The following is a 20667-nucleotide window of genomic DNA, read 5'->3' as shown; positions in this document are numbered from 1 at the left end:
TTCTGAAGCGATAATCTGCGCTGGATCATCTCGCAGATGTGTCCTTGACTTTGTTGCCCACAGTGTTTATATCTTTCTACTCATCATCTTGCTCTGCCTCGAGCAAGTTTTTCTTTTCCTCACAGGTGTTCTTTTTTTTTTTTTTTTTTTGTTGTTGTTGTTGTGTCTGGGAATTTCCTTCAATTGGCTCGGCGTTTTAAGTAAAGAGGGGTTGGATGCGGGGGAAATGTGAAAGTAACACGGGAGTATCTTTGACGATATCACAGATTGTAGAGGACTTGCGAGAAAAAAGAAAATAACATCGATTTGCTGTTTCATTATCAAAAGAAGGCCTCGAGGCATCCATTCCATTGAACTTGCGTTATGCTTCAATTTATATTGGTCCTATAGTTTGGCGGCTTGTTACTTCCCGTGACTTGCTGATTGGTGTGTGCGTGCTGCCCAACTGCCTGAGAAGGGCGCAATCAGCTCGCCGCATGCTCCTGCGTTTCGGGGCCGACGTTCCGGTCGATGTTTATCTACTACCTATCTATCTAGGTAAGGTAGGTACCTATTGTAGGTGCAAGATCCCCGCATTGGTACTATGCAGCCATATTCCATCCTATAAAAACAAACACCAGGTGCGGGAGCTGATGATCTAAAGTCGAAAACTTACACTGTGTTCATCTGTTGTTCCAATGCCGAATAAAGAATCAGCGTCGTGAATGAATTGAACCAAGTAAACCGGATCGTTCAAACGTTCAAAACAGAACTTCACCTGTCTTTACCAACCGAAGTACCTTCAAAACTCCCTCCTTCGCCCGTGACAGTACAACAACAAATACTTTCAGATATAACGAACGACTTGCGATCGCTAAGAGAATCACCATCAAATAATGGCTTTCATCAGACCATACCAGCCCACCGACTTCGAGGCGACGGCCTTTATCGTAGGTCTAGCTCCCCACCCAAAATACCAACACGATTCGCGGCATAGTATTCCACATGCATGAAAGCAAGGCCCAAAATCTCAAGTAATTATAAATTCACTTGACTAACATAAACTCCCCCTGCCTCCCCCCCTGCGCCCTGCAGTGCCGCGCAACGCTCCCACCGTCGCTGGCCAAGTCTCCAGCGGGCGTCAAGCTGTCGCCGTACCTGTGGACGCACCAGTACATGGAGCTCTCGCCATCGCACTGCTTCGTGCTGGATGACGGGAGCGGCCGCTGCGTCGGGTACGTGATCGGCACGCCCGACGTGTTTGCCTTTGCCGCCGCGTACCACGGCTACGTGGCCAAGCACCTCTCTGCGCCCGACATGACGCCGCGGCAGATGGAGACGAGGGAGGCCTGGACCACGGCGGACGGCGAGGTCAACGAGCAGGCGCTGCTGCAGCTGGCGCGAGAGCCGCGCTGGCTGCTGCTAGAGGGCGTCGAGGGCAAGGAGGAGATGGTGCAGCGGTACCGCGGCACTATGCACATCGACATGCTGGAGGATTGGCAGGGGAAAGGCTGGGGCAGGAAGATGATTGGGCAGTTTATGGAGAGTGTGAAGAGGAGGCAGGGGGAGAGGCTCCCTGTCGTCTTGGCGGATGGGTCTGCGCAGGAGATGATGCTGGATAGTGGGAAGGGTGTGCATATTGGTATCTCGGGGGAGAATACCAAGGTCGTCAAGTTTTACGAGAAGGTTGGGTTCCGGGTGCAGGAGGGTGGGGAACGAGAGGGTGGTGTCTGGATGGTATATGATTTCTAAGGAAGATGAAGCATGGAATATATGGAAGAGGTCGGTTACATAACTATGCATATGGGAATTTCATAGGGAACTTCCTGCCGGCCAAGGGGAGACTCTCAGAATTTCATAGAACTTTGTTAACTATCATAGTATAAAAGTTTCCAGGTCTGTGCCACCAACTCCGCCGCTAACACCGAATAATAACATTTCTTTCCGAAACCTTGAATGAAAAGACATGACAATCAATAACCATGATGAGACAAGTGAAACAAACCAATAAACAAACAACAAAGCAAGTTGAAACAACGGGGGTATATCGAAGGGGGCATTAAAGGTCATCGGCACAAAGCCTTTTCTACAGCCATCACCAAACAGCGCTCTGCCGACGGCTGAGCCCCTCGATGCCAAAACGGGTGAGAACATTCTTCTGATGCGTCGGGATGATCGACTCGGCAAGGGACTCAGCCCCTTTCGCAAACTCAACAGCATAGAGCGTTCCATCTTCGGACTTGACAACCGCGGCCGGGGGCCCGCCATTGGTGGTATGCACTGGGCAACCGTCGTTGATACGACTAATGGTTGCGATTATCTCGTCGTCTCCCTCGCCCGTGAATGGATTTTCTGGAGACATTCGGGAGGTTTTGGAACCTGCCCTCCTCTCGGGCCCATAAGATGACCCTCGATCAATGACGGGACGTCCGCGCTGTGACTGGAGCGTAGTTCGATCGCTGGGGTCAGAAAGCGCAGTCGGCGAGAGCTTGGGGTTGTAAGTCGGGGATAGCTTGGGCGGCTCGTCGCGCCGGTGCCCGATGCTGGTCTGCGGCCGTGCGATGTTGCCGCCGTACATGGGCGAGTTCTTGGCCGCGATGTCGGCAGCGCGGACCCGACGAACGGCAAACTCGCCGCCGCCGAGGGAGCGACTTCTGAGCTTGCTCTGAAAGTCACGCTCCTCTACCGGGTCGTGGTGGCCGCGTCGGCTGGTGGGGCGCGAGATGTTGCGCTCCTTGGCGGCGGTCCGATCACGACGATCCTGCCGGCTGCTGCTGGGTCGGTTGGCGTCTCGCGCCGCTCCTTTCGGGCTGTCCTGACCCCGCTGCACCGACCTGGGCAGCGGTTCGGGGTCTGGCCCTTTGATCTGCGACATTTGCTTTTCGTCGTTCAGCTGTTGCTCGCCCTGCTCCTCTGGACGAAACCCGCCGCTGAAAAGACTAGGGCTTGCAGCAATGGGAATGGAGGCTCGCGACGTACTCTTCTGCCGGTCTAATATCGGGCTGCGGGGGTTGGTATCCCGCCCCCTGGAGCTGTGCGTAAAGGGCGAGGAGGAAAAGTCAAAGTGGGCCCGGCCTCGCTCCACGACGGGGGAGCTGATGTTTTCGGCGCGCGAGCCGGAGCGCTTGCCGACATGCCTCAGACGCTCAGGGCTTGCTACAGAAGCCTCGGTTGGCGCGGCGGCGGAGGTTTGCGGGTCCGTGGGCGGGCCGCGGCTCCGCGCGCCAGCTCTCGATCCCAAGACCGTCTCGGGCGGCTGTACCTCGGCCGGTGTAGGCACCCTGACCTTGGCCGGCTTTTCTGAAATTTCCTGGGGAGTCTGCGTGCCTGAGCCGGGAGACCGAAATGGTCTTCGAGGCATGTGGCCAGTAGACGAGGCAGCCATGCTAGACTTCAACCTGGAGTTGCCCGACGTTGCGTTTTGTGGTAGTCGCGTCTCGACTGGGGTCTCCATCATCTGTTGCGATGGCACCCAGTAGAACTTGGACTCCTGAGGCGACGAGTCGCGGAAGAACTCTAGATATGGCGTCCGCGGCGTCAGCAAGTCCGTGGTGACTGTGACGCTGCCGTCATAGATGTACGGCTTCGCTCGAAGCTTCTCCTCGCTTCTAGGGTCTGGACCCGTACCCGGGAATGGAGTCAGGGCCTGGCGGTAGTTTTTATTGAACTCTTCCTCGGTCTGGGGAAGATAAAGTTTGGGCCGCATGTGTGCGGGAGTTGGACTGGGTGCTGTCGGTGTCTCTACCATGGGGCTATCGTCCCTCGAGGAGTCGGTAGCTGGGGGTTTGGAACGGAATGCACTGTCTGGAATTATAATGGTTGGTGACATGGGTTTCTCTTTCCGACGGCCTGTACCCGTGGGAGACTGGATGTTCGTCGTATCGACGGCCGGAGGCATTTCTGTTCGCTTCTCTGTGGAGATGTGAGGTGGCTTCTCGGACTTTTGAGGTATTGGCAGCTTCTTTGCAGGCTCTTTGACGGACTGCGGCTTAGGCGATTCATTGCGAGAACTTTGACTGGGTAGACTTGTTGCAGTCGTACTCGCAGTCGCGGGTTTGCTCCTTTGCCTCTCTACCGCCGCCGCCGAAAGCTTTGGCGTGTGGCCCTTTCTGACTTCGGGCAACGATTCAGGCGGGGGTGGTGCCGGAGGCCTACTTGGCAGGAGCAGTGACGGGTTGGATGTAGGCTCTACCTGGGGATATGGGTCGGTGCGCTGAACGAGTTTCGCAAAAGCTGGTAGGTCGGTGTCGACAACAAGGACCTCCTTCACACCGCGGCCCAGAAGGCCATAGACAGACACTTCTCCGCTTTTGATGCCGACGACGGCGCTCGTTCCGGCGTAGGTCAGGTCCTCCTCGGTGCCGGTGCGATTGCAAAACACAACAATGATCTCGTCGTCCTGCTCAGCTCGAATGAGCGGCTCCAGACGCTGAACCCAGTATGTTATCGTGTCCATGTCTGGCTCTTGAGGCATGCGGCTGTACATGCGTTGATCCTCATCGGTAGGCCATGCCATTGAAAGAATGACCAAGTCAGCGGCAACGTGAAGAACGTGGAAGGCAAACTCAAAGGCAAGCCATGGGGCCTCGAGTTTGTAAGGGCTAGAGCGGGTTAGATTTCGTTCTCTAAGGGTTCGGGATGGTGGTCGGGACGAAATTGCTACGAACTTGAGATCGGAGCAGATGCCCATAGCTGTCGAGCCAAGGCCAGGAATGTAGTCATCATAGAAACCATCGCGCCCCTCGAGTGCCCATTTCTCGTCGATGTAGTAGAGAAAGGATTTTCTGTAGTTGGCAATAGTTTCGCCGTCGCCATTGACAATCAGACACGAGTTGTAGTATTCCGGCGACGCGGGCCATTCTGGCGTCACGTCGACCTTTTCAGGATACCCAAGTGCGACGTTGCAGTTGAATTTGAGCGCAGTCGTACGAGCCCAGAGTGCACTGATTCCCGACCCCGTAGGCTCCAAAAACGGCGAGATGTCTTGCAGCGACTTGAAATTGTACCCTGCAGCAATGTTGCAACTTGAGGTTAGCTTCTGCTGCCGACAGATCCTGAAGGATCAGCCTTATGAGCTTGTTGCGACAACCGAGAAAATAATTGAAAGAGAGAAAAAAAAAGAAAAAAAAAAGTCGCGATTGCTCATTTCCCACTTACCCGAAAAAGCAAGTTCGGGTAGAACGAGTAAATCAAGATCCTCCAGCTCGGACTGGTTTGCTTTGTTCAAAACGGCATCTGCGCGATTGAGGTTGTTGTCAACATCCCCAACCTGAGGCGCGAACTGGAGGCAGGCGATCTTCATCTTCGCAGGTTTCGGAGGGGCCGTCCGTGGTAGTAACCCAGCTCTTCCACAATCTCTCAACCGGGAATTTCACCCCAGAAGCGACGCCGGTGCGTCGAGAAACAGAAGCACAAAGATCTGATAATGTAAGGCGAGTAGTACCATCAACGTAAGACTCGAATTTCTTTAGAGGTTGGGGCGCACAAACCCAAGATATTATATTGTTACAAAAGGATCATTTGCGGGGAAGTAGGGAGGGCGGGACAGAGGATCTATACCATCTCACAAAAGTATGGCGGGCAGAGCCGGGAGACCCTGCAACCCAGCAAGCAACAAGCAAAAAGCGCAAAACCAACAGCCCGAGCAACCCTTCGGGTGTCTGTACCATTGTGAAAGTTGGCGCCTAAAATTACGCATACAGAGCTCACTGGTGGCGTGATGTGCCGTTGTCTCGCGCCAAGGGTGGGATGGAGACCGCGGAAGTGACCACCACATCGTAGTAATTCGTACATCTTGGGAGGACCTGAGAAACGAAGCCGGGAAGCCGGGGGTTGGCAAGAGGGTCCAAAATTGATTGAGATGCACTGCACCTAAGCGCTGACTTGTTCAGGTTGACCATGCTGCGCCGTGACGAAAGGTGGTATGGCAGGGATTGTGCCCAATTACATCCCCAAGATCACCAAACTTCCGTGCCCGCCCCATGCGGGGGGAGCAGCCCATCATCTTGGCCTGACAATGCATTGGTTAGTCTGATTGCCAAATTGCACAAAGTAAGGTACATACTATGTCACTAATGCGGGTGTTTTGATCCGCAATCTGCTCCCTAGCTTGGGAATTTTGTACGATACGGAGTACAAAATAGGCAAGAGAGGGTGCCTTTCGGTTGGGTGCTTCAGCCCTGTGAGCCCACGAAAATGCATTCACATAAAAGGAAGTGTAATCAGAGTGTAAAATTTTTAGTAGTTGGTTATTGTGAACAATAGTCACGGGAGTGCGCAACACCACATATTGGGCATCAAATGGGTGGCATCTTGTAGTGACATTTGGAGCAACGGCCAAGACAACTCGGCGGGTTCCGATAACAAGTTGCAGTAGCCAGGGCGAAAGACAGAGCAAGTGATGAGAATTATTGTGTGCATGTCATTTGATGACAGACCATTGCAGAGGGGCGCGTACTGGTTACGAAAGTGGGCAAAGAGCACATAAGTGGAACCTTGGTTCGATAACATGCACTCCATTGGCTGGCATCTCTGGAGACGAATCCCTTTTCAACCATTTAAACTGGAGAATCTGTAGAGTCTAGCCAATAGATAGACTATAGTACTAGCGTTCCAAACTGTCGGGTCGAGGCCGCGGTTAGAGAGTGAATTTACTTGCACAATGTCACAAAGGTAATAATGAATAATGGCCGCCCATGGTCCCCTCCATGTCTCCCAGCTTGATGCTCATTGGCGGTCTGAAATGTTGTTGGTAGCTCATTGCAGCGACCTTGCAGACGAGTTTCATGCCTGGTCTCATGGTTGGATTTTGCCTTTGCTCACACCAAGAAAGACCAGCCACCCATCACCAAGATACCAGGTATGTATCAGTTCTTCTAATCCACCGTCCCCAACCCGCCGACCCGAGCGATGCCAATCAGCATGCTGTTATCTCTGCCGCCCCTCCCTCCCGCTATACCGCCATTCTTGTTCATATTTCCAAACTTTTATGACTTGACGAGCATGTTCTATAACATTAATATCGCGAGGGGAGATCAAGACGCTATTTCTTGATGAAAAGGAAAAGAGGTAAAACTATGTCCTTGGTCTTCATTCTCGTCTTCATTTGTGTAGTCGCAAGTAACTGGTAAGAAACGTGGACGTACATCAAAGTGGTGACACAGCATACATATACTACCCGCGCGGCGGTATGACTTGGCCTCCTGTGATACCAAGTACGTCAATCCACCAATCACGAGTCTGATTTTTCCGAGTTCACTGAGAGGAAAGCAAAAGCCTTGTTCCTGAAATTCTCTACGTGTGCTATTTGCTACCCAAAAATCCACATGGAGCAGGCTGGCATTTTCTCTTCTTCGGGAAGTTTGCTCCGCTGTGTCGATCCTTGTTGAAGAAATTACTGCTCTTACATACTGCCGAATGGGGTTGGGAATGTGCTCAATACAATTCTTCTTTGTTTCTCCCATCTCAATGAAGGGCTTACGAGGCATGACCATATAGATCCGGTCACACACAATACGCAGGTCGGAGCCCCGAGTTTACAAACATAGCCCCGCCATCGTTCTCCGCCGCTAGACTGACCTGATGTTTGCAAGGACTGGCTTTAGAATATGCTCAGCATTTGTAATTATGCGGCCAAATCCCCGCCACCCCGTCCAACCGCGCCCCAGGCCAGGCTGTACGAAGCGAGGGGGCCAGTCAAGTGGATGGCCGGGGCTTTCTTGCATGTTGGGGCCTATGAGAACTTGATAGGGCAAGGGTCCTTCCCCTTTTTGTTTTTGTTCTCTTTTTTCTTGTATGGTACGATCAATAACAGCTGGCCACGTAAATGCGCGTCTGTATGCAGCTGTAAGCGGCCAGACCTGTCTTGAAGCTCATTTCTTGAGGAATCATCCCCAGACCCGTTTCTATCCCGTGATCAACGAGGGATGCGGCTCCTCCCTAGACCAACCCTTGACTGGTGCTGTTGGTGGCAATAGCGCGTCTAGCAAGAGCAATAATGCCTCACCAAGCGCGTTTACTGGACGGATATCGGAAGTTCCCTGCTACGAAAATATGCGGTAAGTGGTTCATTGCCGCGGTGTCAGGTATTATTGGGCATCTTTCCTGATTGCCAATGCTACTTGACCCTATTTTTCGAGTGATTGGGAGCCTATGATCATCGTAATGAGGCTAAGTAGTACCCAATGTACCATAGCAACGCAGCTATTTGTCCAATGCCTGAGATTGACACTACACCACACCGCTAGTCAGCAAAGAAGACGGAACTTCCAGGGTTGTACTGCTTACCATTTGGTAGTATACGCCTTTCCTCTTCAGAAGAGCGGAATGGTTACCCTTCTCGACAACCTTGCCCTCCCCAAGCACGAAGATTACGTCCGCATTCTGCACCGTCGCCAACCGATGTGCCACGACAACCATCGTCCTCGACCCTTTTGTCTTCTCAAAGACTGCCTGAACAGCCTTTTCCGTCTCCGAGTCCAAGTTGGACGTCGCCTCATCCAGCAGCAACAGCCTCGGATTCCTGACCAGGGCCCTAGCGATTGCCAGTCTCTGCTTCTGCCCGCCGGATAGTGCCACCCCCTTCGTGCCCACCACCGACTCGTACCCTTCCGGGAGCGAGGTGATGAACTCGTGTATCTCGGCGTCGCAACAGGCTTGGATGAGAGCTTCTTCCAGCTTCTTGGCCGGCATCTTGTCTTCTTCCACACCCAGTAGGATGTTTTCCCTGATGGAACCGTCGAATATACATGCCTCTTGGGCCACGAGGGATATCTCTCTACGATAGTCTTTCAGGCAGAGGTGTGATATTTCTACCCCGTTGTAAGAAATGCTTCCTTTGGTTGCGTTGTAGAACCTGCTACGGTGTTAGTAGAGTTTTGGTGGTTCAGATTTCTGCTTCGCGTACCTTTCGAGCAGCGAAATCACCGTTGTTTTTCCAGACCCTAACGTAATGTTAGTTGCATCTCCTCTAAACCTGCTTCTCCCCAGGACACATACCAGAAGGCCCGACCACAGCAGCAAACTGCCCTTTTTCAACCTATAGGTTTTAGCATTAGCACCAAACCAAAGTTGGCTACTTAATGTAGGACAGTATAGAATCTTACTGTAAGGTCGAGGCCATTCAGTACCGGCACGTCTCTCGTCGGATATCGGAACCAGACGTTCTTGAACTCGAGCTTGACACCCTTGTCTCCTTCGCCCAAGTCGCCGCTGTTGACTGACGAGAGCTGGCTGTCGTTATCTTTGGTACTTCTCAAATCTACGATTCGATTTGCCGCTACTGTCGCTTGAGCGATGTCTGCCCGGAACCTTACGTCAGAAGGGGGTTCCTGGTAGGTGTGGTGGTTTGCCCAACTTACTAGGTGCGAAACTGAGCCATTGTCCAGCACCCATTCCACCCTTGATTGCCAGGACATTAGCTTATATTGGCGACATGATTCCATTTTGTGATGTTCAAGAGCCACGTACCTGCAAAACAGCAATGTATACAACAACTTCATTGTTTATTGTCAGCACCTCGCTCCTAGTTGCCTCACGTTTGGAAACAAAAGTACTCACTATACTGAAACGGCCAATACTCATGGTCTGCCATCAACTTGCCCCCATACCATAGCACAAAAGCCATGCATAATAGCGCTATGCTATCACTCAAAGCAAACAGCACGGTCGAGGTCGCACTCCTCGGAAGCGCCTCCTTGATATGCTTCTCCAACAAAACCCTATACCTTTCACAAATGGCCTTTTCCAACGTCAACGACGAAACGGTCCGGAAAGCACCGACGCTCTCCGTCGCAAACTTGGCACTCTCGGCAAAGACGGCCGCGCCCATGATCTCGAGCCGCTTCTCGTACCGGACGCGAAAGAAAGCCGCGCCGAGGATCAGCGGCATAGTCGTGACCACCGTCACCGCCGTTAGCTTCCAGCCAAAATAGAAAGAAATAGCAAGGCAGCCGATGACGGAAAGAATAGAGACGATGACGAAGCCCATGTTCATGCCCAGAAGCTGTTGGAGCTGGGTAGGGTCCGTGGCGAGACGGGCGGCGAGCGCGCCCGTCGAGTTGGCGTCGTCGTCGAAGAAGGAGATGGGCTTGGAGAGTATGTTGCGGATATACTCTTTGCGGTAATGAGGGATGATGTACTACAGTGGCTCATGTCAGTCTTGACTTGAGGAGGGAGAAGGGAGGTCAGAGAAAAAAGGCTCACAAAGGATAGCCTGGTTGCTGACCAGGCAAGGGCAAAATAGCTGATGCCCACGCCGGTTGCCAACATGACAAACATAAGACACCAGAAGTTTGCTGCCGCTCGTAATTGTGCAAAGTCGCCCCAGAGCTGGAAGAGGGTTACCAGGTTCGCAAAGAGGTATGCTTGGAGTGCAGGACTCGCTTTCCATCAAGGCGAAATGTCAGCATATACTTACACCTCCAACCAGGGGTCGTCGAATGTGAAAACGTACCTCCTCCTCCCAAAGCCCCAAGTGCCATGATGAGATACCAAGGCCAGTGGCACATCTGTTCCCCCAATAGCATCCCAAAGCTCCCGAGCAGCCCTCTCCTTTTCTTTGGTTCCGCCCCAGCCGATTCCCCCTTATTTCTTGACAGTCTTGGTTCAACTGAATTACCCAAAGGGTCCACGACATCCTCACTGCTCTCCTTATTCTCCTCGCCCAGCACCAAATCAGCGCTTCTATCTCCACCACCACCCCGACTCTTCTCATCCATCTCGACACTACCACGCGCCGACCCATCCCCGTCCCCACCACCATCACCAAGCTGCTGCGCCGTCGCGAGCCCAAAGTAAACCCCGCCATCTCCCTTGGCCATGAGCTGCTCGTGCGTGCCCTGCTCGACAGCGACGCCGGCGCGCATGACGACGATGTTGTCGGCCCTGCGGATCGTCGACAGCCGGTGCGCGATGGCGATGGTGGTGCGGCCGCGGGCGGCGTTCTCGAGCGCAGCTTGCACCATCCGCTCACCCTCGGGGTCGATGGCGCTGGTGGCCTCGTCGAGGATCAGGATCTTGGGCCGGCGGACGATGGCGCGCGCGATGGCGAGGCGTTGGCGCTGGCCGCCGCTCAGCTTGATGCCTGCGTCGCCGACCAGGGTATTGTAGCCCTGGTGGGGGGTTGTTAGTCGTGAGGAAATGGGGTAGGTATCAATGGGAGGGGGTGATATTTCAGGGGTTCAGGGGTAAGAACTCACTTCGGGCAGCCGTGTGATGAACTCCTCCGCAAATGCCTCTCTGCAGGCTTCTTCTACAAGCTTGGTCTTTTCCTCTTCACCGACCTCCTCCCACTCCGTCCCGACCAACCCATAAGCAACATTCTGGAAAATGGAATCATTAAACAGAAAGGGCTCCTGCAGCACCAGACCTATCTGGCTCCTCCACCAATACAGATCAATCTCCTTGAGCGCCTTCCCTCCAGCCGTGACGACCCCATTCCTCAACCAGAGAACATCGATATTGCCCACCGGATCGCCATCCATCTCGTACCATCTCTCCAACAACGCCACGACCGTGCTCTTGCCGGACCCGGACGGGCCCACGATGGCCGTCGTCTTGCCGGCGGGGAAGCATACGCTGAGGTCCGCGAGCACTTTTGTCAGCGGTCGCGTCGGGTACGCAAAGTTGACATGCGTCAGGACGAGGTCCCCGGACGCGAACGGGGCTGCTTCTGGCCCGGAGAGCCCGTTGGTTTTGGGCCGTGGGGCGTCGATGACGTGGTAAAAGACGGCGGCCGCGTTGGCGGAGCGGGCAGCCGCGGCGATCGGGGTCGTTAGGGTCGAGACGGAGCCGGTCAGCATCATGACGGAAAGGAGGACGCTGTTTGTGTCGATCACGTTAACGATCCTCCAGAACCCCCCTTGCAATAGAAGCCTGGGGTAGAAAACGAAAGTACTCACACAATCATGCTCTCCGGGGTCTTGATGCGACCCTCCATGTACATCTTGAGCGAATACCAAAAACACAAGGCAAAAGTAGCATAAATCGCAAAAAACACAGGCGCCTGCTGAAACGCCAAAACCGGCCTCAACCTCATCCCCTCTTTAGCGCCCTTGTCGACCCAACCATCATACCTTGTCGCCATTTTATCCTCGGCCCCGCACGCCGCCACCATCCTGACTGACGCAAACGTCTCGGCGGCCGTGGCGCTGGCGCGGACCTCGCAGAGCTGGACGGCGTTCATGGCGCGGACGAGCAGCGGCGTCGTGACGGCGTACACGGCCGCGATGAGCACCACGCCCGAGCAGGTGACGAGCGACAGCTCCCAGTCGTGCAAGAGGGCGACGGCGAGCGCGGCCACGATCAGCGACGTCGCCTGGATGCAGATGGCGGCCCGTTCCGAGATGCCCTGCTGCAGCGTCGACGCGAGCATGGTGATGACGGCTGCGGTCTGGCCTGGCGGGAGGCAGTCCAGGGCAGATACGCGCATCGAGAGCACCGCGCGCATGTATTGCAGGCGGAGCGTCGCCGATATGCGGAGACTTACGATGCGGAAGCCGAGCTGATGGGCAAGTCGGGGTGTTTAGTGGTTTATGGACTTTGAGGGTAAAGCTACTTCGGAGGAGGTTGGGACTTACGTAGGCGACGTAGCAGAAAATGAAGCGGGCGATGAAGAGATAGACCAGGTAGCGACTGGGCATGCCGGCATCAGTAATGTTCTTAATCGCCAAAGATAGGGTCTGCGAATGAAAACTTACACGCATTCCAAGATTAGATTGCGAAAGTCCTCGTTGGTCAAGGCACGCCCGTTCTGATGATAATACCCCGTGAAAGACGCAAATACACGTCCTGAACAATGAAGTGAGTATTTCACTCCAGTCAAGACATTCACTCAATGCTCAAGACGTACCAAAGACAATGTTCATGCAGGGCATAGCAGCCCCTGAGCAAACGGCGGCCAGGACAGACACGGCCAAGATGATTCGATCGCTACGGGTCGAGTATGAGAATATTCTCTAGGTAACCAATTGTTAGCAGCTTTCATAATTATTGCGAGAAGACAGAACGAAAACTTGCCAAAAAGTGCTTGAAAGTAGTCTTGTGGTCCGCCTTCTGAAAACCAGGACCAGACTCGGCCTTTCCCGCCGCAACAGCCCCCGCCATTGCGCCAGCTCCTCCCGCAGCGGGCAAAACGCCAGGACCGAGGCCGACATTTGAGCTTCCCAGGCCGTCTCCCGTCACAAACCCAGCAGTCCCAGCGCCGACTGCACCGGCCGCACCACGGCGAGCTGCCCAGAGTGCTGCAGTCCCTTGCCCGCCCATGGCAGCTGCTCCAGACCCTCCACCATGAATTGCTGATTGAAGAGGGGTAGGGCTGCCCTCATTTGCGGATGGTATCAGTGTGGCGGCCGATGATCTATTGGAAAGCACATTGCGTCCATCCGATGACAATGATGGAGGTGCCAGTGTTGCTGACGAGCTCTGCGTCGATAGGATCACGGGATTTGATTGCAGAGGTTGGAGTGGCAATTTAGACATTGAAGAGAGGGGATTCCCCATATCCTTGGTTCCTCCATGAGGGTTCGTCGAAGCAGCCGACAAAAGAGCCTCGCCTTCGTTGATGGTCGGCATTGACGGGCCTGTAGCGGCACCCACTGTCTCGGAATGAGGCGGTGAACTGCTCGGAGAGGCTTCCTCGGTATCGGTCGACGGCATATCTAACGAGGTGTTGTCCGCTACAGTCGCTGTAAGTGGGAGATTTGCGGGTGGAGGCGCCTTGCCTTTGTCGTCCGAAACATCGCCGTCATCCGTCCCTGATACCCTACCGTCGGGGCCATCCTCGTTCGGCGGACTGGCCGGCCTCGGGGGCTGACCTTCCTGGATCATTGGTACTGCGGGCATTTCAGGGTCTCCAGCTTTCTGTGACGGTGGGATACCTTGATTCTCGGCCATTGTTGCGAATGGCAGCGAAAAAAGGCGACAGGACGACAGCAAGGAGAAAAATAAGAAGGATTATCTATCAGTATCGGTATTTCTTTTTATCAGTATTGTGAAATCGACAATCGTTCTGAAATCACAGTACACTATCTAGAAGCTGTCAATTCTAGCTCTCACATGGAAACTGTGTTCTTCAGGAACCACATTATTGACTGGATGTGGGGAGATCCCGATTGCCAAGAAAAGGTACCCAAAGACAGACTTGTGTCCGTATACAGTCATGGCTCTATCGGCCATAGGAGTGAGTAATTTGGACTGTGAACGGGTACGGCCATGTAGACCCGGGACTGGGCACGGTTCCGGTGTCTACCGAACTAGGTCGAAACCATATTAAACTCATCAATATAGGGGATTCTACCCACTGAGAAACAAATCGGTGATTGGTTGCTTTGGAAGATCCCGATGGATGGATGCTACATGGCAAGCTAGGAAGTGAGGGAAACCCATGCATGCGCTCACTATGGACAACGAGGCAGAATGCGCAACCTAATCGCCAACCTATGGCGAAGCTGCGTATTTTCTTTGAATATGGGAAGATTGGGGTATAACACAATTACAAAAGCATAGCAGCAGACCTCTCACACATTCGTACCTGAGAATCACGGCAGTTTCCCGGGCCTAGAACAGAACCGATAAGTGCAAATTAATCATAAGAAAAACCCAGGGGTGAGCCTAATATGCAGGGGACAAGCCATATATTAAATCCTGCGGGAACTAGGGACTACCGGATTAATCTACCGGTTGAATACCACTTTGGCAAGCCCGCAATTCGTCTGCCCGTTTGCCTAAAAAGGTGGTGTGGTGCAACACTCAATTCCCGATAAGCTGTGCCGTCTCCGGAAACAATAAATCTTTTACGGAGAATTCTTCCTTGCCTGCAGGATTTCCACAGCGGAATGGTAAATTCACAAGCCCTGACTGACAGCCACCTCGAACGGGTCAATGCCAGGCAGACCAACCACACCCTGCTCGACCTCAAACGTCATACTCCCAACCAATGTCCTCATCTTTACTCCCTGACCGCCATTTCTCATCTTGATCTTGCCAGCAGGAATGGGCAGATGCTGGCCAAAATTCCGACCCCTCGCCCCGGACATGTTGATGAGGTGCACCACCAACTCCCTACCCCTGTTCTTGTTGAAGGTGACCTCGACCTGCGGCGCCAGCTCAAACTCCAAATCCCCCATCAGGCCGATGTGCTCCAGCACCAGCTCGAAAAATTCGCGAAACATGCTCATCCCGATCTCGTGGTATGCCCAGCTGATCAGGAACGTAACGAGCACGCCGTGCGGCCCGAACCCGACGGCGCGCTCTTAGGTTTGCTGATTGCCGTAGATGTACTCTGAAGGCGCAAAGGATGCATAGCCTAGCTTTCTGTACAGGCTCATCATGTTGCTCTTCCATTCGTAGAGGGAGAAGGAGCCGAGCAGGGGTAGGGTCGGGCCTGCGTAGGTGTTGTTTGCTGTCCCGTTTTGTTCTGGTGCAAAGTAGAGAGACCATAGCGCTTCTTCATCGGTCTCGTATGAGATGCGTTGAGCTGAAGATAGTAATGATAATAGGTGAATGGTGCTGTTATCGGCTGTTCTGTGTGTCCCAACTGCACCCTCTTGCCAGGACTATGCCCCCGTTTTACGCCCACCAATCCAACTTTCTTGAATCCGCCTCCTTAAGCTGCCCCAGATTCGGCAGCACAGTTAAAGAGTAGCATGAAAGGCCCTCCGTCCTGGCAATGTTCTGCTGTCCAACGATGTCAAAGGGCACATGCAGCTCCTGAAACACCCTATACAGTCCAGCGTCTGGAACATGCTGAAAGGCTCCAGCCACCACTTTTCAGTCGCGGTAGTGTTTTCGGCCATGACGATGGTGGTGCCCGCTACCCGCAGCATGGACATTAGTGGCACCACAACCACCGCAAAAAGGGATTCTTGCCAGCATCTTGATTTCCGTATTTTGTTTCTTTCGTACCGCACCCTGTGATCTTGTGGAAAATTCCCGATATCTTTCTACATACTCGCAGGATTTTTGTTTTCATCGACGTAACGACGTCACCTGCCTTTTCCCCCGCGTCTTGGCCATCCAGGCTTCAAGATAAATGCAAGCCAGAATTTCTATTAGCATGGAAGCTTATATGCGCAGGATGAGTTATGCATGGGCAAATGTTGATCGTCATCAAAATTCCTTGGAATCCTCTGCACCCCTCAGCTTCTGCATGGCTGGCGGGAGCCGTTTGCTTGGAAGCCCCTGACATTTTGCACCAGAATGTCAAACGACTTCTGGGGCTTCACGGCATACAAAACATCAAAGTCTAGAGCGAGAGAGCGACAAGTCTACAATGGCTTGAGCGCTCAGATATTTGGCATGCCACCAGCAATCCCCCTTTACAACTCGGAGACAAAAGGCCAGCCCCTGAGCGGCTGTCCTGAGTCGGCGCTGAGCCATCTTGCCCGCGTCGACTCTCTCACCCCTTTGCGAACACTTGGCTAGCAAAGGGGATTGCCCCTACCGTGGTGAGAAGACCCTTAATCACACGGCCCTTGGCAAGTCCGCAATCGCAGAGGAGCTTAATCAGCTCCGCCAAGTGTAGCTCCGTTGTCGCGCAATCGGCAGGATTAAGTTTGATCAATGGGGGAAAAAAGGGTATTTTCTGGTGCATATATCAGCAGCGCCGCAGTCAGATTCAATGCTGGGGCGTTTATATTGGCTGCGGCACATTCCGGAAATACTGAGAAGGCCTCGGGCTCGTGGCACGCCCCAAGCCAAGACGAGTTAGGAGATGTGGAGTGCCGCCGACGTAAACCGGCTCTCGCACATGGGACTGACCGGCGCTTCTGTCCATATGAGTCTTGATGATAGACACCTTGCCATACCACGGCATGAGTTCCCGGCACCCGGTGTCTTGTAAGGGAGTTCGACCTCGGTCGCCTAGTATGCAAGATGCTTCCGACGATAGTGAAGACGTGGTTCCCGGGGCACCCCAAAGTTATTACTACAACCGCAGGTTGGCAGTTCCGGATTTCTGGATGCTAAAAATAGGGCCACGTTAAAGATCACCCACGATTCCTTAGCCAGCACCCTTTTTTGATCCACACAGCAGATGTCTGCACTGGGTACGTTTTGGGTGGGGTTTTCGGCCAAATTGGACAGAATGCATGAATCAACAACAGTGGGCCTGGCCAACAGGGATTAAAATCAAGATCAAGGGTTAAGATTAGGGTGGTTACGTGATTTGAATCAATTGGCAGAATTTTAAAGGGGTAAATGGTGCGGTAGGTGGTAGGTATTGCGGTAGGTGGGTGTAATAAATGGTGTGGTTTGGGAGTTGGGAATAGCTTCATGTAATTGTTGGCCGAAAAAACGGGTTTACCGCCTTCGGCAAAATTTTCACCGCCTAGTGGCAGAATGTGATCCACAGGTGCAACATGGGGTTGGACGGGGTTGGGTGGGTTTTGGGTGGGTAAAAGTCTCGAAACCGTATCTACCAGTGTTCACGCTGTGTGGATCAAAAAAGGGTGCCGGATAAGGAATCGTGGGTGATCTTTAACGTGGCCCTAAAAATAATGCTGGTCTTATGTCGTACGGGTTATGTTTGGGTTGTGAATTGCAACCCCACAAAGCCAAACAAAATTTCTTTTGACCATCTGGTCTTCTCCGAGGCACACGCGACCGATGATAATAAAGTCTTTAGTATGCAAACAGACAGACAGGAGTAGCAAACCATGGAGAGCCGACTGCAATGAAAACAGGGGCGACGGTCAAACCCTTCTTTTGCACGGAAGTCCCGGCGTGGGCATAACTTTCACTGCCGAGTGCATTGCTCAGATGCGGAGACGTCGGAACCGATGAGTTTCAGATGAAGAGGACGCTAGAAAAGTAGCTAAAGTCGGGTCACGAATGGGGAGCATTGGTACTGTTCGATGAGGCCGATGTATTTTTGGAAGAAGCAAGCGAATCCCGATCTGAAGAGGAACATTCTTGCTTCTATTATGTCTTCTAGCCCGTGGGCTCTCCTCGACATTATCGGTAGGCGAGAGCTGACAGTCCTTGAGCCTTGTCCCCAGTATCTTTGCGACAAATCGAATGCTACCGCAGTATCCTCTTCCACACCACCAATGGGAGATGGGGACAATCTCTCCACATGCTGGGGGCCATGCCAAAAGAAGCTACCTTGTCAATCATCCACCAAAGAGTGGTCCATTTTGACGACGCCTTCACATCGAGAATCAATGTCCTGATACACGATGAGGATCTGCGCAAGATTGCCAGGGAACCTGGAACCAAATCTATGACAAGCTCGAAGAAGAAAAGGGCTCCGAGATCAAGATAACCGAAAGCGGCGAGGCACTACTTCCTCAAGAGTAACCAGGTCAATGCGTTCAAGTGAAATGGGGGCGATACAAGGAACGGTAGGTTGCCATGATTCCCCAAGAGCTTCATCCTCGACAATTATCGGACTGACAGCTTGGCATACCAGCAGCTTCCTGGACCCATGTCGCCCTGGCAGAATACCGATTCATCAACACGCAAAAGTGGGAAAAGGTGGAGAACGGGACGGCGGAACTGCAAGATTAGGACCTGAAAGAGATTAGCGAAATGTTCAAGAACGTGGCAAGTCAAAAATTTCTGGGCGACCTCCACAAGAGGGTGGGGATCAAAAGGTTAGACGCTATCCGGAAGAAGACAAGGGCGATTGTCTGTCTGGTGGATGGAGAAGTTGAAAGTTGCAGTTATGAAGATTGACTCAGACCTCAAGTAAAAATCATGGATAGAAATTACATAGGGATTCTCAGATCCCACTCCGGGCGACCATAGGGCCAATTGTCAAAGTCCTTTGTTCCCTCCATCTCCCTGCCATCGCTGAGTCGTAGTCGAGGATACCTCATGTCCCTGAACATTTCAGGCAGATCGTCGCGCAACTTCTCGTTCACAAGAAGCAGTGCCCCCGAATGCCACCCCGCAGCGCAGACCCCTAGCGCAAAGTACCTCCCGAGCCCATCGTCGCCCATCTGTCCAGGTAGCTCCTCCCACACTTGCAGCTGCTGTTCTATCCACTCGCTGACCTCTCCGTGAGCGGTCATGTCATTCGAACGGAGGCTCCTGGCCCGATTGGCCGCTTCTTCGCGGTCCGGTCCGCCTAACTGCAGGCTTGATAACCACTCCATCATGGCTTGTCTAAAAACGACACGTCGGCCATTGGTGTAGGCGTGCGGCAGAAGTTTGTAATCACCCAGGCGCGAGACTAGACCGCGAAAGAAACCGGCTCCTGTGGCATCTCCCAAGCCCAGGGCACCACAGCCGCGGCACTCGGTACCGTAAGACGTAATGCGCCCGTTTGCATGCAGCGCCAGGAAGTGGTAGTCCCCAAAGGCCATGGATATCACGTCGCCTTTCTGGAGGGCCGGAATTGCCAGCAGACCCGGGATTCCCGTCTGTTCGCGATTCCTCGGGCGGGCGTTCCAGCAGGCATGGAGGTAGTCCTGGTGAACGATGATGACGCCGTCGCGCTTGAGAACTCCAAACCGTAGATGAGAGCCATGGATGTCCAGGACCGAGTCTTTGCTGCGCAAAGCGCGGAGTTCCAGGATGCCCTCGTTCTGATCATGGTCAAGCTTGGCACAAAAGACCTTTCCCAGGTCAGTGACAAAAACTAGGAAGTGGGCCAGCACGATGTGATTACAAACAACTCCAACTTCTTGACCAAGCGCACGGTCCGCTTCCGACTGATCAGCGGAATCGGTTCCATGCTGATAATTAGTCCTTGGAATGATAACGTTATCGTCAATGGTAATATCACCACCCTCTCCAGCCTGTGTATTCATCATGTCAAACACATCTCTCCAGACGATGATGCCATAACCCTGAATATATGCAGAGCTTCGAGTCCAGCCTGCCACTACTCGCTCAACACGCCCACGCTCTCTACCAGAGGTTTGGGGCGTGTTAAGCTCTGCAGCATCAACGCCAGACAACAAGATGTGCCTGGCAGGCTTGGTGGCATCGTGCCAAGCCCAGATGCGGCCGGTGTCTGAGAGACCAAGGATGTGCTTTCTTCCCGATGAAAACTGACGGACGGTGAGGCTTGGGTCGCCAAATTTCTTGCCTAGAGAACCTGGAAACTCGAGTCTCTTTGCCTTGTTTCGGGTTAGTCCATAACTCTCGCCATCGAGAACTCCTGTAGTGTACAGCTCGCCGGTGGATGTCAAAAGGGTGGTGGACCAGCCGCTGTGCACGTGTCATTAGCAGAGTAACAAAAAGAGTAAAAAACAAACTCAAAACCAGACCCCGAAATCCGTCGGTACGGCATGCTTCCCCACTAAAATCCTAGGAGGGATCCGGTTTCCAAAAACCTACCCGCATTGCATGTCGGAAATTATTCCGAAACCCTGCACGTCATCCATCTCCATTGGATCTGGCTCCTGGTGGGAATTGCGACCCAGCCTGCCGCTACCATTTTCGCCCCATGTGAATGCGCGCGTGTCTCGGAGGAGGCGGCGATACATTCGCTGCCAGCGCAAGCCATCGTGCTGGACGATGGGTCGGTTGGGCACTCGAAAGGTGTCGCGGGTGATGGCCCTCCAGTAGGTGGGGTCCAGGCGTATCGAGGGCTGCTGAAAGGCCTTGCAGGTGCTGCACAGGGCGATGAAGCTTTTGGCATCCAGGTACGGGAATATGAGGACGAGGATGTCTAAAGGCAGGTTGACCAAGATCGATGAAGAGGTGTTGTCCGACATTATTTCTTTTCCAGATTTGTAC

The 20667-nt window shown here is 53.3% G+C and overlaps 9 protein-coding genes across 9 annotated transcripts; 3 read left to right on the top strand and 6 right to left on the bottom strand.

Moving 5' to 3' along the window:
• Positions 1 to 875: 875 nt before the first annotated feature.
• Positions 876 to 1731, top strand: PgNI_07450 (uncharacterized protein; the record flags this gene model as incomplete). Its single annotated transcript, XM_031127462.1, has 2 exons — positions 876 to 929; positions 1075 to 1731. 2 exons carry the CDS (start codon positions 876 to 878, stop codon positions 1729 to 1731), a joined length of 711 nt encoding a protein of 236 aa, XP_030981317.1.
• On the bottom strand, positions 1266 to 1466 carry PgNI_07451 (uncharacterized protein; the record flags this gene model as incomplete). The annotated part of the gene is made up of 1 exon (XM_031127463.1): positions 1266 to 1466. The coding sequence occupies one exon, from the start codon at positions 1464 to 1466 to the stop codon at positions 1266 to 1268; it is 201 nt and encodes a 66-aa protein (XP_030981316.1).
• A 343-nt stretch (positions 1732 to 2074) lies between the features above and the next one.
• On the bottom strand, positions 2075 to 5536 carry PgNI_07449 (uncharacterized protein; the record flags this gene model as incomplete). Its single annotated transcript, XM_031127461.1, has 2 exons — positions 5137 to 5536; positions 2075 to 4986 (listed from the first exon to the last, which is right to left on the bottom strand). The coding sequence occupies exons 1-2, from the start codon at positions 5279 to 5281 to the stop codon at positions 2075 to 2077; spliced, it is 3057 nt and encodes a 1018-aa protein (XP_030981064.1). The 5' UTR covers positions 5282 to 5536.
• Positions 5537 to 7797: 2261 nt separating this feature from the next.
• PgNI_07448 (uncharacterized protein) lies at positions 7798 to 9002 on the top strand. Its single transcript, XM_031127460.1, has 3 exons — positions 7798 to 8036; positions 8174 to 8799; positions 8968 to 9002. The coding sequence occupies exons 1-2, from the start codon at positions 7976 to 7978 to the stop codon at positions 8548 to 8550; spliced, it is 438 nt and encodes a 145-aa protein (XP_030981063.1). The 5' UTR covers positions 7798 to 7975; the 3' UTR covers positions 8551 to 8799; positions 8968 to 9002.
• On the bottom strand, positions 8182 to 13872 carry PgNI_07446 (uncharacterized protein; the record flags this gene model as incomplete). The annotated part of the gene is made up of 16 exons (XM_031127458.1): positions 8182 to 8208; positions 8266 to 8833; positions 8885 to 8921; positions 8977 to 9016; positions 9084 to 9277; positions 9339 to 9378; positions 9448 to 9473; positions 9538 to 10117; positions 10183 to 10361; positions 10433 to 11090; positions 11178 to 11799; positions 11880 to 12481; positions 12558 to 12612; positions 12678 to 12768; positions 12830 to 12933; positions 13052 to 13872. 16 exons carry the CDS (start codon positions 13870 to 13872, stop codon positions 8182 to 8184), a joined length of 4644 nt encoding a protein of 1547 aa, XP_030980762.1.
• PgNI_07447 (uncharacterized protein) lies at positions 10172 to 10492 on the top strand. Its single transcript, XM_031127459.1, has 2 exons — positions 10172 to 10338; positions 10409 to 10492. Exons 1-2 carry the CDS (start codon positions 10226 to 10228, stop codon positions 10422 to 10424), a joined length of 129 nt encoding a protein of 42 aa, XP_030980763.1. The 5' UTR covers positions 10172 to 10225; the 3' UTR covers positions 10425 to 10492.
• A 950-nt stretch (positions 13873 to 14822) lies between the features above and the next one.
• PgNI_07445 (uncharacterized protein) lies at positions 14823 to 15155 on the bottom strand (the record flags this gene model as incomplete). Its single annotated transcript, XM_031127457.1, has 1 exon — positions 14823 to 15155. The coding sequence occupies one exon, from the start codon at positions 15153 to 15155 to the stop codon at positions 14823 to 14825; it is 333 nt and encodes a 110-aa protein (XP_030980764.1).
• A 75-nt stretch (positions 15156 to 15230) lies between these two features.
• Positions 15231 to 15809, bottom strand: PgNI_07444 (uncharacterized protein; the record flags this gene model as incomplete). Its single annotated transcript, XM_031127456.1, has 2 exons — positions 15231 to 15454; positions 15704 to 15809. The coding sequence occupies 2 exons, from the start codon at positions 15807 to 15809 to the stop codon at positions 15231 to 15233; spliced, it is 330 nt and encodes a 109-aa protein (XP_030981715.1).
• A 2877-nt stretch (positions 15810 to 18686) lies between these two features.
• PgNI_07443 (uncharacterized protein) lies at positions 18687 to 20645 on the bottom strand (the record flags this gene model as incomplete). Its single annotated transcript, XM_031127455.1, has 2 exons — positions 18687 to 20136; positions 20266 to 20645. The coding sequence occupies 2 exons, from the start codon at positions 20643 to 20645 to the stop codon at positions 18687 to 18689; spliced, it is 1830 nt and encodes a 609-aa protein (XP_030980739.1).
• Positions 20646 to 20667: the final 22 nt, after the last annotated feature.

The sequence above is a fragment of the Pyricularia grisea genome (assembly GCF_004355905.1).
Source record: "Pyricularia grisea strain NI907 chromosome Unknown Pyricularia_grisea_NI907_Scaffold_4, whole genome shotgun sequence".
Taxonomy (NCBI): Eukaryota; Fungi; Ascomycota; class Sordariomycetes; order Magnaporthales; family Pyriculariaceae; genus Pyricularia; species Pyricularia grisea.
This window is presented reverse-complemented; position numbering and strand designations above follow the sequence as displayed.

Bases quoted from the DNA above. Each gene is read 5' to 3' on its own strand.
- PgNI_07447 (XM_031127459.1), top strand. From the start codon at position 10,226: ATGCCCACGCCGGTTGCCAACATGACAAACATAAGACACCAGAAGTTT.
- PgNI_07448 (XM_031127460.1), top strand. From the start codon at position 7,976: ATGCCTCACCAAGCGCGTTTACTGGACGGATATCGGAAGTTCCCTGCT. The intron at 8,037-8,173 runs GTAAGTGGTTCA...AATGTACCATAG, and splicing joins CCCTGCTACGAAAATATGCG to CAACGCAGCTATTTGTCCAA.